The 16,535-nt window shown below is 60.4% G+C and overlaps 1 protein-coding gene across 12 annotated transcripts in view; it reads right to left on the reverse strand.

Annotated features, from left to right (window-relative positions):
- Positions 1-3,436: 3,436 nt before the first annotated feature.
- Positions 3,437-16,535, reverse strand: part of HTT (huntingtin) — a 136,487-nt gene continuing 123,388 nt past the window's right edge. For 7 of the 12 annotated variants that reach the window (XM_029234585.1, XM_029234584.1, XM_029234586.1 and 4 more), the window contains 14 exons: positions 15,416-15,516; positions 14,308-14,462; positions 13,809-13,948; positions 13,332-13,414; positions 12,735-12,853; positions 12,494-12,623; positions 10,704-10,859; positions 8,253-8,443; positions 7,869-7,983; positions 7,516-7,729; positions 7,098-7,203; positions 5,374-5,536; positions 5,059-5,219; positions 3,440-4,298 (listed from right to left, as the gene is read on the reverse strand). In XM_029234585.1, coding sequence (XP_029090418.1) covers positions 4,085-4,298; positions 5,059-5,219; positions 5,374-5,536; positions 7,098-7,203; positions 7,516-7,729; positions 7,869-7,983; positions 8,253-8,443; positions 10,704-10,859; positions 12,494-12,623; positions 12,735-12,853; positions 13,332-13,414; positions 13,809-13,948; positions 14,308-14,462; positions 15,416-15,516 — 2,048 coding nt within the window. In that variant the 3' untranslated portion in view covers positions 3,440-4,084. Of the gene's footprint in view, positions 4,299-5,058; positions 5,220-5,373; positions 5,537-7,097; positions 7,204-7,515; positions 7,730-7,865; positions 7,984-8,189; positions 8,444-10,703; positions 10,860-12,493; positions 12,624-12,734; positions 12,854-13,331; positions 13,415-13,808; positions 13,949-14,307; positions 14,463-15,415; positions 15,517-16,535 lie in introns of those variants that run through there. The other 5 variants (XM_029234592.1, XM_029234591.1, XR_003795462.1 and 2 more) reach the window with 5 other exon arrangements.

Raw genomic sequence — 16,535 nt, forward strand, 5'->3', positions numbered from 1 at the left:
CAGGGCGGCATCGCCTCACACTGTCGCCCAGGAGCACGGGGGCCAATGGCCAATGAGGCGGAAGGGGCAGCTAGACCGTGAGGGGCTCAAAAGTCAGGTCGCGGCCCCCGAGTGAGCCCCCCAGAACCTGTGCCAGCCCTGACCGCCCCTCCAGGGTAGGGCTCCGGGCGAAACCCCACGGCCCCTGGGAGATTCCACCAGAACCGCTGCAGCCTTCGCGGCCGCGTGTGCGGGCAGGAGGCCCGCTGTGAGGCGGCCCGCGGGTCGCCTCCTCAGCCCCTCACAGCCAGCCACCTGGACCGGCGGCCCCCGACCGAGGCACTGGGCTCGTGCTGGTGCGGCATCAATTCCTGCCTCCCCGCCGCGGGGTCTAGGCTCTCCACAAGCAAAGCAGGCCTCACCCAGCAAGTTATCGCTTAGTTCTTTTCTTTTAATTCATAAGTACAATGTTTGTAGCAGTTTAAAAAATTAAAATGTACATCTCACGTCAGACCTCCCTTTCCGAGTCACGTCTGGGCCAGGCTCTGGGACGCACCCATCGCAGCCCTGCTGGTGCCTAGCGTGGCAGGGACAGCGGGGACAGTGGCGGTGGCACAGCATGAGCTCAAACCCCTGCCAATGGCCACTCCGCCACGGCTCGAGGCAGCGAGTACGGGCAGGTGGCCCCACTGAGCTCAGAGCCCAACCACCTTCGGCAGGTCCACGACGGCCACAATCCTCCAGGGCCAGAGGTCACCCTGCCGTGACTGTCTGGGGCCAGATGCTCCCACGTGCGCTCGAGGGAAGTGGGTTTCTTCAGCTGCTTTAGAAAGTGCCAGGCACAGGGAAAGTGCCCCTGAACCCTCCAGGCCCCTTCCGGCTGTCACGGCCACCTGAGCGGCCCCTCCCTGCTGAGCGCATGCCCAGGCCCGTGGTCCCCTCCTCGTGGGGGCAGCCCGAGCTCCCCAGCGAGCCTTGGTGGCCTTCGGGGTGGTTTTCGCATCCCCACCTGTTGCTCCAGCGGGCAGAACGGCCCTGAGTCTCACCCTGGCCGGGAGCTACACTTTCGGCCACGGCGCAGAGGGACAGAAGCCAAAGCGAGGCCACGTGCCAGGAAGAGACGTTATCAAGATGGAACCGAGTCCACACCTGCAAACCACAGACAAGTGGCCCACGCCACGCGTCCCCGGAGGAGTTTCCCTGCGGCACGGCCGCATGCAGCTCTGTGAACCCGCGCCGACAGCAGGGGCTCCCCTCGGCTCCACGGATGAGCCGCCCACGCCCCAGGGCTGGGCAGTGATGCACGGCCACGAAGGGGGCCCTCTGGGGTTCAGGGCCTCCTCTGATGCCACGCTGTGGGTGTCTGGAGGCTCCTCAGCGTCTTCTTTCCTCCTGAGAGGATACAGGGCTGCAGGAGTGGGAGAGCCCGCGGTAAAGGGCACTAGGAGGCTGGAGAGCCCCTGCCTGGCTCAGGGGCCGCCCCGGGAGGCACGGTTCCGAGAAGGCGCGCAAGCGCATTGCCCACCAGCCCTACCCTGGTTTCACTCAGATCTTTCCTGTGTCACCAGCAGGAAAACAAAAACACCCCCCCAAAAAACCAGAAAACAAACCTGACGATCACATCAACGATACTTTGAACAAAATGTGGATTGGCAGTAGGACTGGTGCTCACCGTAGACTTTCAGGAACTTGGTAAAGTCAGTCCCTTCTGCAGAGAGCTGACAAGGTGGACTATTTTCTCAGTGGGATTTTAATGACCCCATGCAGCCGACTCCACAGGGCAGGTCTAAGGAAGGTCGGCTTCTACAGAGAACTGATGGCCACTCTTAGAGGCCTCGCCTGTCTGTGTCTTGATGAATATAGATACATACAAACACATTACACACGTACTCATCCACGGGTAAAGTGATCTCACTCATAAACTCATATCCACTTCGGGGGCACACCGGCAAGTCTTTGGGTTGGCACCTAGGGCCAGAGCTGGGCTCAAGCCCCCTCGTTAAGCACTGGCTGTTACAGGTCACGTGGTAACAAGGAGGACCCACCAAACTCAGCTGAGCCCGGTGCTACGACTCCTAAGGGGAATGGTTCCCAGTTTTACATTCACAGTGCTATTTCTAACAAGCGTAAACATCTAAGCAGGGACAACGTCAGCCTGCGATGCGTCTATCTCGGAGCTGCTGAAATAACGTGGGAGTCCAAAGTGAAAAGGGAGAGAGAGCGGTGACTTTTCTCAATTCTTGTTCAGAGTCAGGAGATCCTCCCCAAGGTCCTACTTGGACCTCTGACCCGTTTCTACTCCTCCCCAAGGTCCTACTTGGACCTCTGACCCGTTTCTACTGTTCACGCCCTGGCCGGGCGAGGCCTCTGCCGGGCGCTGGTGGGGCAGGCAGGAAAAGCCAAGGGCTGCTCTGAGGAGGGGCTCCCACAGCCTCCCCTGGCCGCACACTCTGACCCCAGCCGGCCTCAAACCACGGCAGCTCTGGGGGTGGAAGCGGCCTGGGTCTGCGCCCGCAGCTGTGTGCGCCACGGTGAGATGTCGCACAGACGCGAGGGTAGCTAACCGTGCACCGAAGGACTCCTCCCCTTGGCAGACTCTGGAAGTCAGCTTCACAGTCATCTCCACCTGCCAGTGAAACACCCCAAACCTGACTGCACTTGAGCTCACGACCAAACTGGCCAGCATGACGGTGACCAAATGACTGGCTGCCTCTGGGGACCTGAAGAGCCCCGCCGTGAGCGCTCCACCAGCCCCTGGCCACGGGCGCTCGACTGTCCACGCCTCGTGTGCATTTGATGATGTGGCTGCTTTGGGCCCAGGAACAGCTGGTCCAGGGGCCGGGGCCCGGGGTAGAAGTGGCGGCCCTGGCTGGCCTCATTCCTGCCCCACGACTGGTCCAGTGGGCACAGATCCGCACCCGCCTGTGCTGAAAGGAGGCCCCACGGATGGACTGAAAGGGAGCCGAGGACGTGCTCGGGCCTTTCTCAAACAGTTTCCAGGACTCCAAGCTTTGCTCTTGACCAAGAGGGGCGCAGACAACTAACGCTGTTACACCCTCGGGTCTGCCAGACCAGGCGAGCCTCTGGGCCCCACTGTGCAGGAGGGACACGGGGGACTCGGATCCCAACACCCGTTGGCCAGCCCCTGGGTAGAGCGCAGCCCCAGTCAGGACAGGAGCGGGGGGACGACAGTGTTGGTCAGGACGGAGGCTGCTCACGGCCAGGCGGGCCGGCCTGGTCGGCTAAGTGCCCAGGAGCCGCCCGTCACCAGTGGGAGAGCCTTGAGAGCCATCTGTGCCCCAGAGCTGACTGCCCACGACCAGGACAGCCACGGGGGAACCTTCCCAACTCGTAAGGGGGCAAGGGGAACTCCCGGTCAGACATCTGCACGCCAACACCTCCCTAAACTCTAACTGAACGTGAATGCACAAAAAAGGGCGGCGTGTCGGGGGACTAGGGCTTGGGGGAGAGGAACGCCAGAGTAAGTCTCGTGGAGGGAGAGGGAGGGGCTCCTGTCGACCTCCTCGGAGGCCGTGACACGCAGCACAGACTCGGCAATGCACAGACTGTACACGGGCATAGAAAGTTACCTTAAAATTAATCTCTTTACTGATATAATTAAACTTTAAATCCTGAGAAGAAAACAGAGACAGGGAAGAACGGCGCGGGCCATCGTGCTCCCAGCCACCCCGCCCCGCCCAGGCCCGATGCCAGCGCGGCACGCAGGCCTGCAGGAGCCAGCGAGACCCCAGGACCCCGCGCCTCGCTGGGGAGATGCAGGGGGTGCTCTGGGAGGCCCGTGGCGTCACCTCCCGCCTGCGGGACAGCAGAGGGGCTAACGGCCGACCTGCGACAGCCGAGGCAGGAGCAGCTGGGACCCGGTGACAGCGAACAGGCCGCACGTGAGGAAGTACACACCGGGCGACTGGCATTTAATGCTAGCTCTAGCACGGGGGGTCAGCAACGGCTGCTCTTGCCCCTGCAAGGACTCAGGCTCAACCCCAAAGATTCCTGCATACGTTCCCTGCACGCGGTGAGGCCGAGCCACGTGGTGCAGGCGGGGCCCCGAGTCCTGGCGCCACCTCGCCTCCACCTGCGTGGGCGCTCAGCACGTGGTGACCTTGTGGACGTTCCGCAAACAAGCCAGCAGGCGGTGATACGGGTTTCCTGGCGCCGCGACCACCTCGAACACAGACTGGAAGGCCCTGCGGTCAAGCTCCTCCTCTATCTGGTGTCTGTAGAAGTCCGCGGCCACCAGGCAGAAGAGGTGCACGTCCACGTGCTCCAGCTTGCCCATCCTGCTCACGACGTGGGGAAGGCTGGCAGGGCGGTTAAGGGCGCAAGGCTGCACGTGTGGGGGGACCTGCCTCCCGTCCTCCCCGGGAACCCCTGCCCCGACACAGGCCTGCCAACGGCCCGGGAGCACCGAGTGCCAAGCCAAGCCGCGGACGGGGTGGAGGCGGCAGCTGCCTCCCACCTTGGCTCCGGGAAGCCAGAGCCCCCCGCGGAGGGCACTCCTCTGGGCAGCACCTCCCTGGCCCGGCACCCGTGCGCCGAGGGCAGAGCCGTGCCGCCCTCCAGGGCCGCTGACAGCGCCAGGACGGCTGTCTGCTCCGAGGCTCTGCGGTCTGTCTTAGGGGGCGGCTGACAGGAGGGGAACGTCCCTTTAGCAGCCAGCATCTTGGGGGTGGGAACTGGATCTTCACTTAAGCTTTTACCCAGGAGAGTGATACAAGGCACGTGACAAAGAATAAAGAGAAGCAGCACGAGGGACACACCCAGCTGCACGGACCAGAGTGGGCGGGAGGAGCTCTTTGCCCCCCCCCCCCCCCCCCCTGCACTCCTCAGAGAAACGCCCCGGCCCCGCCCCTCCCGCTCAGCGTGGGGAACACACGGTTTTCTGTTTCCTTGTCCACGGCTTACTCTCTTGGGGCTTAAGGTAAACAACACCTTGACACCTGGGCTTTCTGCAGAGCTTAGGTTTCCAAAACCTTAACGCAAACGTCAACCTGGATGTTGACGGAAGTGCTGCCCCTGAGTGCTACGTCCCGCGGGGCCCCAGGACCCAGGGAAGGATACATCGCCGAAACCCACGGGCTGGTGGAAGCGCTGACAAAGAAGCAGGAGAGGCTCCACATGGCCATGGCAACCGGAGTCCTCTGCGTGAAGTTGGAGAGGGACAGCATGACCCAGTCCCGGACCATGGACGACTGCCCTGTGCTATGCAGAGTCTGGAACACCTGCAAGGGCAGAGAGCCCCGGGGGGCCACCCCGTCAACACCGGCTTCGGGGGAAGAGTGGTGGCTGGCTTCAAGGGGAGGAACTGGCAAGTCCCCGGGGCCGACACGTTCAGAGGGTAGTAGGCACCGGGGCTCCTCTGCACTGGGCCCTCACCTGGTACACTACGGTAGCCATGAACTGCGGGTACGGTTGCTGGTTGGACAGAAACTCTCCAATGACCTTGTTCATGACGTCCTGGGGCGGGAAGAAGTCATCTAGAAACTGGGGGAGGATCCGCGCCACCACTCTGGCTTCACAGGGAAACCCCTTCCTGATCCTGCAGGGAGGAGACACGGATCAGAGCCTTGCCCTGCCCAGGGCTCCCCACCCACGCGGGGGGCCCCAAGCCAAAAAGGGGTCCTGGAGTAACAAGCAGAAATGGTGTGGGGCAGTGGCATTATGGGGGAATTAAGTCAGTCGTAACAGAACCGCGTCCTCGTTCGGGCCTGTCCTCACCAGTGTCCACACGCTCCTGGAACCTGTCAGCGTCTCGCCAGGCCCCCTTCTCTCCCTCCTGTCCCTGGTGCCCTCCTGCCACCTCCCCTCAACACACCCTCAGCGGGCATCTTGGGCAGCGTCCTTCCAGGTGCCAGCTGGGCAGGCGGCCAGCAGGCTACTCACGCTACCATACCGTTAGCACACACCGTTGGCCCTCCGTATCCGCGGGTTCCGCACCCGCATTTCAATCCGCGGTTGGCTGGATGGAGGCAGAGCCCGAGGACACAGAGGCGGAGTGTTCTCCACTATTTTATACCAGGGACTTGAGCATCAGCAGAGTTTGGAATCCGTGGGGGTCCCGGAACCAATCCCCGTGGATACCGAGAGACGACCGTACAGAAAAGCTATGTGTGACTGAAAAGCACCAGAAGGGACCCAGAAACTGGCCCAGGCGTGCCTGACCCACCTGCCTGCAGACGCCAGCCGCTGCCCAGCATGGGCGACACTCACAACTGAAAGTCAGCTTTGTCAAGCCAGTGTCCCCCCGCGTGTCTGGAGGGTGGTCAGGCTGAACGCCGGCACTGCACTGGCTGAAGTGTTTATCCCACCAGCAGGCATGGGAACGCAAGCCCCACGTGGGCAGGGGCCTGCGTGGGCGGCTCTGCCCACCGTGGAGGGGCCCGAAGAATGTGAGGGAAGAATGACTGTAAACGCTTTCAACGCTCAATGTGAAAACAGCCCACGCGCTCAGCTTCCCACAACCCCTCACCTGGCCAGAGCAGATGGAGAAAGTCCTGCTAAGTGTGCTCTTGTGAAACCCCAAATGGCCTCCTGCTGACTGAGCCGACCAGACCTGTCAGGCTGAGTGGTGCGGAGTCGGCTGCCCCAAGGCCACAGACACAGCACGTCGCCTGGACCAGGAGGCCTGGGGCAAAGCCGGACGAGGCCCCCTCACCCATTCTGCAGGACCGCAAACTGAGCCAGTCCTGGACACAAGGGCACACACGTCGGGGGCAGGCTCTCAAAGACGTCTGTCATTTAAGTCTGTACCACGGTCTACCGAAGCCTCCTGAGCCACTGCTAACGTGGCTCCAAGACTCCTCTCACAAGGCAGCAGGTCTGACGGCCAGTCCCGTTACCGACCAGGGCTGCACGCCCAGTCTCATTACAGGCCCTCCCGACACGACCACACGGCTGGCACTGCCCCTCGCCTTCAGCAGACACGCCGGCACTGGGGACAGGGCGCTGGGGTCCTAGGACTGACGGCTGGAGCAGAGCCCGAGGGCAGCGCGAGCACGCTCAGGGCACAGGCGGGCTGAGAGCAGAGCGGGTGTGTAGGAAGCAGCAGCTCTCGGCTAAAGCTCCAGGGCAGGGCAGGGCAGGGCAGGCTCCATTCTTACCTGTCAAAAAGAACAGACACACGCTCCATGGCCACGATCACTGACTCGCTGTCAGGGGCGGCAGGGCTGGGGTCTGAGGTTCTGCCTGGACTGATTTTCTCTTTTCCTGAAACAAAGCCGGTCAGTTCTTTTCATTTGTAAAACTGGACAGGCTCTGTAAACAGGGCCTGGAACTCACGCAGGAGTTTACTAAACACCTAGAGATGATCTGAGACCAGGTGGCGGGAGCCCCCAGCACCCCAGGGCCCAGCCCAGCCACACAGGGCCCAGGGGTCTGTCTGCAGACCCGCTCCCAGGCGGGGTTCCGACACCCGCACAGCTCTGCAACCTTGAGAGCTGGAGGGGCCTGTGGTCTGCGTCCTGTGCGTCCAGAGCTCAGCGGCACTGACCCGCCAGGCACAGGTGGCCCCCTGCTCACCTGTGTACATACAGGTGAGCATCAGGCCCAGGGCCGCCATGGCGCGGTGCGGGCTGTGCACGTTCACTCTGTCCACGCTCAGCTTGACCAGGGACTCCGTATCCAGCCGGGAGAGCTGCTCGGAGAGCAGGAGGCGCTCCAGGCCCCTCAGGACACAGTGGTAAACGATGGATGGGGTGGACTCCTCGCTTCCAGACAGCATCACCCCACACATCTAGACAGGAAGGAAGACCTCCCAGTCAAAGAGCCACATCTGGCCTCCTGTCGCTCATGCACCTTCCCCCAAATGAAAACAACCGAGGGCCCCACTGCACAGGTCCAAGAGCACGGAGCCCACGCCCGTTCCCGCTCACCTGTATTATGGCTGCGGAGAACTCCGGCCCGACGTCCAGCGGGTAGTTCTCGATCAGGTAGAAGGCCGTAGCACACATCACCAGCACGTGCTGCTGGCTGTGGATGCTCACGCAGCTGAGGACGAGACAAGGGCCAAGCTCAGCCACGCATGGCGGCTACTCCCACCCGATGGCACGTGGTATCCTCCTGTCTCAGTGACCGCAGCCACTGTCCCTGTGAGAAGGGTGCCCGCCTGGGTTCCTGCTGACCCCTGCCCATGATACGGCCGGGGTCTGACATACGCTTTGAAATGTGCAACGTCACTTCTCTCAGCCCCCCACCTCTGGTCAGACAGAAGCCCTGGAGGGAGACAGCAGCAGGAGGTCCTGGCCGCCGCCACTCACTGGGCCGCGCCTTTGAGGCTGGACAGGAGATAGTCGCTGATGACCGGGATGAGCTGCTTTGCGGTGTCGTCTAGGAGGTCGCACTCCAGCACGTAGAGGACGCCATGCAGGGCTCCGATCCTGCTGGGCAGATGGCCGCTCCTGAGCGTGCTCTCCAGCAGCCGGCTGACCGGCTCTGCCACGGCCTTGTCCTAGGGCGCAGCACACGCGGAGGCTAGCCTCACAGTGCCGTGGGGCGCCGAGAGAGGCTGGCCTCACGCTGCGGTCGGGCCGGTGTGCAGAACAGAGCCCTCTGCGAGGCCTGCGTGCGGGGCTGGCGTCCGGGAGCTGGGGTGTCGGGATGGGGGGCTCCCTGGGCCTCCCCTGCTGTGTCTGTGCTGACACCCTTCCCCCCTCCCCGGGGCTGGAGTTCGGTGTGTGCCCGGCAGAGGGGCCTGCGGAGCCTGCGGGCCCGCAATGAGAGCCCCGGTTCTGCGTCTCTGACGAGCTTCCCTGGGGACAGCGTGTCGCTGGGGGGTGGAGCGCGGCCCGCGTCACTCCACGGGACGGGGTTCTGGAAGCTAGCGCTTGTTTCCTCTGGACCTCGCCCCCAGGCCCTCTCCCTTCGGTGGTTCTGCTTCACAGCCCTTCACTGTGATGGATCAGAGCCCTGAGTGTATGTGAGTCCTGAGTGCCCTCCTGGTGTAGCCTTGGGGACCCGCACAGTAGCCTATGCTAACTTGTAGGAAAACGGTCTTAGTCTCCCTCAGCAGCCTAAGCAGGATGGAGAGGGGTAGGAACCTAAACACTCAGCACCACACTCCACACTTCAGATCGGCTTTGTATCAGAGAAGACACCTTCACGAGGCAGAGATGGCGACCACTGCTTTTCACAGACCACCGTGCCCAGACACAGGCGGCCACTGCTGGCCGAGGGCCTTGCCTCGCTCTGCAAAAGCCACAGAGGCTGCCCGGCCCGGCAGCCCCCCGGAACTGTCCTGTGGCCCCCGAGGACGTGACACTGCTGAGACTCCTACCCCTCCTGCCCGCACCCAGGGCCACCACCACCACCAGGACCCGCTGCAGGGCACCGCTACCACCACCCTGAGCAACGGGAACGCCGGTGCTGCACGGGGCGCAGGGGCACAGGCCACGACGTGCAGAGAGAGTGCCCTGACGGAAAGTGTGCTGCCCTTCACACCGGCCGGGAGTCCACGTCCCGCACCATCCTGCCTAAGCCTCTTCTTGAAATCCACGATCACTCGTTCCATTTACTGACAACACAACATTTACCTCAGGGATCTAGGCCAGAGCACAAACACAATTACCATGAAAACAGACCCAGCACTTGAAACTCCAGCAAGGACAAAAGGACCCCTTCAAGCCTGGCTGCACGTACCTCCCTCTCCACACCCAGAGGGCCGACACTTGGAAGAGCTGTCTGCTCAGCGGAAGGGACTCATTGTTTCTGTTCCCTGGACGGTGGCCCCAGGGCCGAAGGCCACCCAGGATGAATGGTACCTGCTCTGGGCCTTGGCTCGGAGGGACAAATTCAATGGGGGAACAGTCGGGAAGGAGGGGACGGTCAGGGCTCCAGTCGTAGACCCCAGCTCACACCCCACGTCTGCCCCGTCCTGTGTGACCTGGAGCAAGTCAGCAGCCCCCTGCCTTGGCCTCCTCGGGAGCAGGTGGGATCATGGCGGCCCCACCTCCGCCAGCCTGTACACAGCGTGTGTGGGGCACGAGGGGGAGCTCCGCAAATGGCAGCGCAGTCAGGACAGACAGCATGGGTGTGGGACGTGGGAGAGGCACCTGGGTGCCACCCCGCCCCTCGCTGATGGGCCCAAATGCCCGGCTCACGGCGGCCACCCCTGCGTTTGTTCAGGGAACGAGTGTCTATTCTAGCATAGAGCTGGGTTCCAGGAGACATGAGTGAGAAACAGCAGTGACCGGCAGATGCCACGTGGCCTGGAGTCACGCTATTTGCCTCCAACGGCAGGGCTGCTATTTTAACACACTCTAAGAAATGGCCGGGCCCGCGGTCAGTACTTCCTGCGTCTGTACCGCGTGGTGATGTGGCCACAGAAGGTGGCGAGTCCCGATCAGCTAGAGGCACAGCTACGAGGCTCAGGAGAAGGCCTGCGCAGGCCCTGGGCTCAGAACAGAGCACAGGATCCAGCTCAGGGGGTGGGAGCGCAGGGTCACTGAGACAAACGGTCCCGGGAGGAGGCCCTGGGGACCGGGAGCACGGAGGGCGGCAGCACACGGGGGAGGAGAGTGGGGCGCTGTGGGCCGCGGGCGACCGTCCAGGAGGAGCCAGCCCCGCTGCCCCGCCGGCACAGCCGAGCCCGTCCAGGGCCAGGCACCGGGATGACCTGAGGGACCAAGGGACAGGAGCCCCAGCCGAGGCTCGCCCAGCAGCACACACTCCACAGCGACGCGTGCCAAGGCCCCACGCCACCGCCCACTCACCATCCCGAGGACGGCGGCCGCCTTGCAGGTGGCGGGTACCAGGTACTGCTGGAGAATCTCGTCTTCCGAAGGGTGCACCCTCCGCAGCTCCGTCAGCGTCAGGTACATCGTCTCAAACTGGCTGCGCTCCGTAAACAAGTCTGAGACCACGAGAAGCTGGCGGCGGGACATTCGGGCAGGAAGGGGTGAGTTACGCTATGGGAAGTGCGCGAGGCGGGACTCCACAGGGGCCCTGACCGGGAAAAGCAACCAACAAAGCCCGGAAGCCTAACTACACTGTGACCCTGTACCCGCACGTCCTCCTAGGGCCTGTGCACACACACTGCTGCCGCGCGGGAACCCGCCCCCAGGCCGCCGGCGGCGAAGCTACCCAGAGCCCCGGAACGGAGAAATGGCTGATCATTTCGGAAATTAATGCTTTGGCGATGATTCTGTTTGTCTCCCCGAAACGTTCAGTGTTCACATTACGTCTAAAAACAAACTCTGATTAGGCATGAAGGCCCTTTTCCTTTAGGAGCTTGAGGGAAGGCTGGGGTCGGCCCTTTCTCAGAGGCCCCAGGTGAGCTGAACCAACAAGCCAGCAGGACACTCAGCAAGTCATCTAAAAGAGCACTTCTTAGGTGAGCCTCTCAGGGCCACAAGGTCAAAACTATTTTCCTAAAACTGCTAAGACCCTACTTGCCTTTCTCTCCTGTGCTCTCCCAACTGTACAGTGGTATTTTCTAGAAATTACTTAATATTAACAGACTGAGTGCAGAGGAGATACAAGTGTCTTGGCCGCGCCATGCGGCATGTGGGATCTTAGTTTCCTGACTAGGGATCGAACCCTCGTTCCCTGCAGTGGAAGCGTGGAGTCCTAACTACTGGACCACCAGGGAAGTCCCCTCAGGGGACTTCTAATGAGCCAGACATTAAAGAGATTTGCAAAAGTGTACAAAAACTAATTTAAAAAAATTATTTTAAAATAGAAATTGTTATCCTTATCATTTTTAAATGGATAACTTTTAAAAATTTAAGATCTTTAGCAGTACTTAAACTTGACTTTTTTGAAAAAATCAATTTGTAACTTACATTACAAATTTAAAATGAGGTTCTTAAAAATCTCAACTTGACCAGATATGAAACAATTTAGAAAACTTTAAAGGAGTATTGAGAAAAACAGACTTGGGAAAAAAAAAGTCTGTCTTTACCTAAAAGAGACATCTTTCGGTAAAAATAATAAGAACTCTGTGCTGCACAGGTAACAAGACGGTTCCGGTAACTGGGCATCTCTCCTTGCTGGATGGCTAACCTGGGTGACGTAGAGAAGCCAGCACTGAATAAGTAACTTTTAAACCTTCAGATGTGACTTCCAATACTGCAAGCACGGGTGGATGTCACCGACAGACACCAACGCTCCTTGGGGTCCCCACCAATCTCAAGGATGCAGAGAAATCCCCTGGCCAACAGCTGGAGAACAACTGCTCTAAATTGGTGCTTCTCAAGCACCAATCGGTGGTTGGGTGGTCGGCGGGTTGGTGGTCAGGGGACCGTCTGTCACAAGCCCCCGAGGAGACAACGTGGACAAGGACGGTGACCCTTCAGACCTTATGGTTAACGTGCCGTCCCCACGACACCCCCGCTGGACTGACGCGTGTCACTGCCAGGGACTGGACCAGCGGAAACCGCTCTTTCACTGGCTCCAGAAGTACTACATCCTCCACCTGTGTCTATGCGTCCCCGCACGGGCGCCCAGAGACCGGGAACCCCGGGTGGGGGGCGGGAGGGGGGGGGGGGGCGGGCAAACGCACCGACCGCACCACCTCGCTGATCAGGATGACGGGAGTCCTCCTGGCTGAACTTGATGGCAGGATCCAGCGACTGTACAACTCGAGCAAAAACTGCGAACAGGAATGGATGTCGACTCCAGCCCGGTGTTTCCTGCAATGTCCCCCCAACAGAGATGAGAGGTTCATTTCCAGAGGCAAACCAGAAAGTCAAGTGACTAATCAGAGTTCTCCGAGCGCTTGAACACAGAAGGCAGACGGGAACCTGGCGCTGACTGGAGACGTGGGCGGGGACGACGGCGCGGGGGCCTCCTCCTCCTCGGCCCACTCCTCCTCTCTCAGGGGCGTGACGCTGCTCCCCAGCCACACGGAGCGGATGGACACCTTCAAGGGGCACAGGACAGGGAGCTGACGCTCAGGGCCGGAGGCAAGGGGCGCAGAGCCGCAGGTGCGGCCCGGGGCCCCCGAGGCGAGCAGCCCCCGGCACTCAGCAGGGCTCCCGGGCGCTCTGCCTTCAGGACTCAGGGCCTGATGAAGCGCCGGGGCGGGAGCGGCCGAGGAGAGGGAAGGAAAGAGCCTCTAGGGAAGGACACTTTCACTCCTCAGGGACATCTGCGTGAGGTCTCGGCACAAAACTGAACCAGAACGTGAGACCTCTTTTCAAAACTTGTCCTCACTGGCAGTCATTTGAGGACCCCGTTTCTCTGAATTACTTGCTTAACAAAGCTCCCCACAAATGCAACAGAATGCCATGCTTATTCTGCAGAGGGCGCGGTGGGGAGGAACTTGAGAACCCCGACAGGCCCCCCAGTCCCCACGCGCCCCATGGGGCCTCGCGCTGGACGGGGGCTGGGGGACTGACCTGGCCGAGGTTGTAGCTCGTGTTCCCCAGCTCCCGCTCGGGGTTGACCTGTAGCAGGAGTTTGTCGTGGCTGGTGAGGGCACCTGCGGGAGCAAGGGCGCTTGAGTGCCGCCCGCAAGGCCGCGAGGGGCTCGGGGGTGCTCTATCCCTTCACAACCCGTTAAGCCGGCAGGGCCAGCGGGGCGATGCTGAATTATCACTTTTTCTCTGTAAGAGACCAGCTTCAGACTCTGAACAGGAACTGGTTGTGGGCTGAGGTAAAAGCTAAGAGTCAGTAGCCGCGAACAAGACGACTACCCAGCCGGCGGCCCTCTGGGAGCCCAGACGACAGCTTTGGTGGACGGGCCCTCCTGGGACCCCGCCTCGGCGCCAGGACTGTCCAGCTGTGCCCACCGGCCCAGGGCATGAGCTGACACCCACGCTCAACCCGTCCTCCCCACAAGCCCCAGGGGCACCCGGCCCTCTCCCCACAGGTACCTGTAGTAGCTGGAGGCAGAGAAGGGATGGGGTCCCACGCCTGGTACAGATGATGGGTGGCGATATTCTCCCTCTTTGAAACCATCGCTTGAATTTCCTGCTCTACGATTCCTCTGATGATGCTCAACTTCCTCCCAAACCTAAGGTTCAGAACAAAGGTTACAGAACATCTGGTTCCTCCGAATCTCACAAGTGGAAACCACCAGGCTTCCCCCAGCTTTGCCTCAAGGAAACACAGGCACCTCCAAGCCCTGGGCCCACACCCTCTGTGGGCGGTTCCCGTCCGCAGGCCCTGCACAGGTGTTCCGTCAGCTCCTTCGGAATCTGCCCTCCACACCGGATGCCCGAGTCATCAGGCCTCAGCCAGCAAGCCACTTTGGGTCTGCACCCCCCGCATGGGGTTTCTGTCTTTAATTCCGGCAGCAAAGGCAAGGGCACCCTGGCGCCTCCCTGCTCCCACCGAGGCCGCCCCTGGAGACACGCGGCTTCTCGGGCAAACCTGGTGCCAAGAGCTTTCAGGGGCTTGTTCCGGGGCTGCTGCTCCAGGCAGCTCACGGCTGGGTTGCCGGCAACAGGCACAGTCATCGCGCTCAGCACCAGGGAGGTGATGGCCTGCACGGCCAGGACGTGGATCTGGGTCCTCTCCGTGTCTTCCTGGAAGGGGAGCCCACGTCACCAAGTCACAACACAGGCAACACCGCTGCCCCACCTGTGGGCAGAAGCTGCGGGCCGTGGCTGTCCAGCCACGTGGCCTTGAGGGCGGGGCCCCCCCGAGTGCGACAGAGGGATGTGCCTTCCCAGCCAGGGTCCTGTTGTGTCTGCGTAAGTTCACCAGAACCCACACACATCTGTGATTTGAGATGAATCTGATGGGCAAATGGCTGCTTTTGAAAGCAAGGTCTCCTACAGGCACAAACCTCCAAACATGAATTACTTTTTAAGAAACTGTCCTTAAATTTCCTCACTGATTTTAGGGACTCTGCATATGACACCCTGTTAGTTCCACACCTGTGAAAGACAACCCTGATGATTCCTGACATACATACTCTTTGAACTGCCATTTCTGGACGTTCATACCATACCTTCTGTCAGAATTAAAAACGTATCTCATGACTTAATGTTTCAGGCTTTGCTTTATCTGAACATGTTTTTTTATTAATATTAAAGTAACATAATATGCATTAATACCCCAAGAAGCCTGATAAAATTTTCACAAAACAGTCCAGAGAAATGAACACAGGTACGATGTGTGGCCTTTATGACGTGCCTTTTCATTTTGATGAAATGGTGCTACCCGCTGTACCCTGAATATTGAGAAACAAAACTGAAAAATATTTTCAAGAAAGGACATAACGCTACTGACCCTGAAAGGGCAGTGCACTGTGGTAAAGGCACTCCGGCCGCGATTCTAGGGTACCCAGACCTTGGGGAGGCTCATTCCTGCTCTGGAACACCAGTCATGACATGATCTGGCTACCTTTTAAAAACACGGTGAGACAGAAAAGTAAGAGCTTGCTGCCCTGCCTCTCCCAGCACGCACGGCTCGCGAGCTGCTGTAAGAGCCCGTGCGCCGGCCAGCAGACACCGGCGCCCGCCCGCGGCCTTACTTCGGGGGGGCTCTCCTCTTGTTCCATCACGAGGGGCTGAGTCACCAGGACACCGAGGAGGGTGGCCCACGTTTCCTCAAACTGGGTACGGCTGGTCCACCCTAGAAATGCAAGTGTCACTTTAGACAGAGGGTCCCCTGCTGCTCAGACTTTTCGATGCCATGTGGCAGCTGGGCCCTCCGGCTCTCACTGGCCCAGGCGCCGCTCCCTGGACCCTCACGGCAGCGCTGCAACGCGGCAACACTGCCGGCCGAGCCCAGTGGTGACGAGACCGAAGCACACAGGTCCAAAGGCACACAAGAGGCCAGGCTGAGTTCAGCCCAGGTAGCCCGGTGAGAGGCACCCTCTGGAACCCTGCTGTGTAGACGCAATGAAGTAAAGGGACATCTGAGCAGGCTACACTCAAATGGGGTCTGAGCCGCTTCTACCCTGCTCACCAGAGGGTTGGACAGTCCTCCAGAAATCACATCCCCAGACTGAGTGTACACCCCAGACCACAGAACTGCACTTCTGAGTGGGTGAAGGGTGTGCTGTGTGAATTCCACCTCAGTACAGCTGTTAGAAAAGTCAAAGCGCTGGTCCCTCTGACCCCACCAAGAAGAACAGTAGGTCAAAAAAGAATGTAAGCTAGGGGCTTCCCTGGTGGCGCAGTGGTTGAGAGTCTGTCTGCCAATGCAGGGGACACAGGTTTGTGCCCCAGTCTGGGAATATCCCACATGCCGCGGAGCGGCTGGGCCCCTGAGCCATGACCACTGAGCCTGCACGTCTGGAGCCTGTGCTCCGCAACGGGAGAGGCCACAACACTGAGAGGCCCGCGTACCACACACACACAAAAAGAATGTAATCTAGCGGGGGTGTGTGTGCTCAAGCCCTCGGGGAAGGCATCTCTGAGGGGCCACCCTCAAGCACCATCGTCACAAGCTGCACTCAAGGTGCTGTTTGATGAACGATTGTTTCAAGGGCTGCGCTAACGTCCCCACCCGTGACCTTGCAGGTGGAGGTGGCCATGTCACTTGTATTAGGACTACAAGTGACAAGAATGGGGGTGTTGAGGCCAGAGGTTAAAATGACCTGCCCCACACTACACAAAACCCAGTGTTGTCCACCTAAAGCCTACTTT

This window comes from Monodon monoceros, unplaced genomic scaffold, assembly GCF_005190385.1.
Source record: "Monodon monoceros isolate NGI ecotype Baffin Bay Population unplaced genomic scaffold, NGI_Narwhal_1 Super_Scaffold_20, whole genome shotgun sequence".
NCBI classification, from domain to species: Eukaryota; Metazoa; Chordata; class Mammalia; order Artiodactyla; family Monodontidae; genus Monodon; species Monodon monoceros.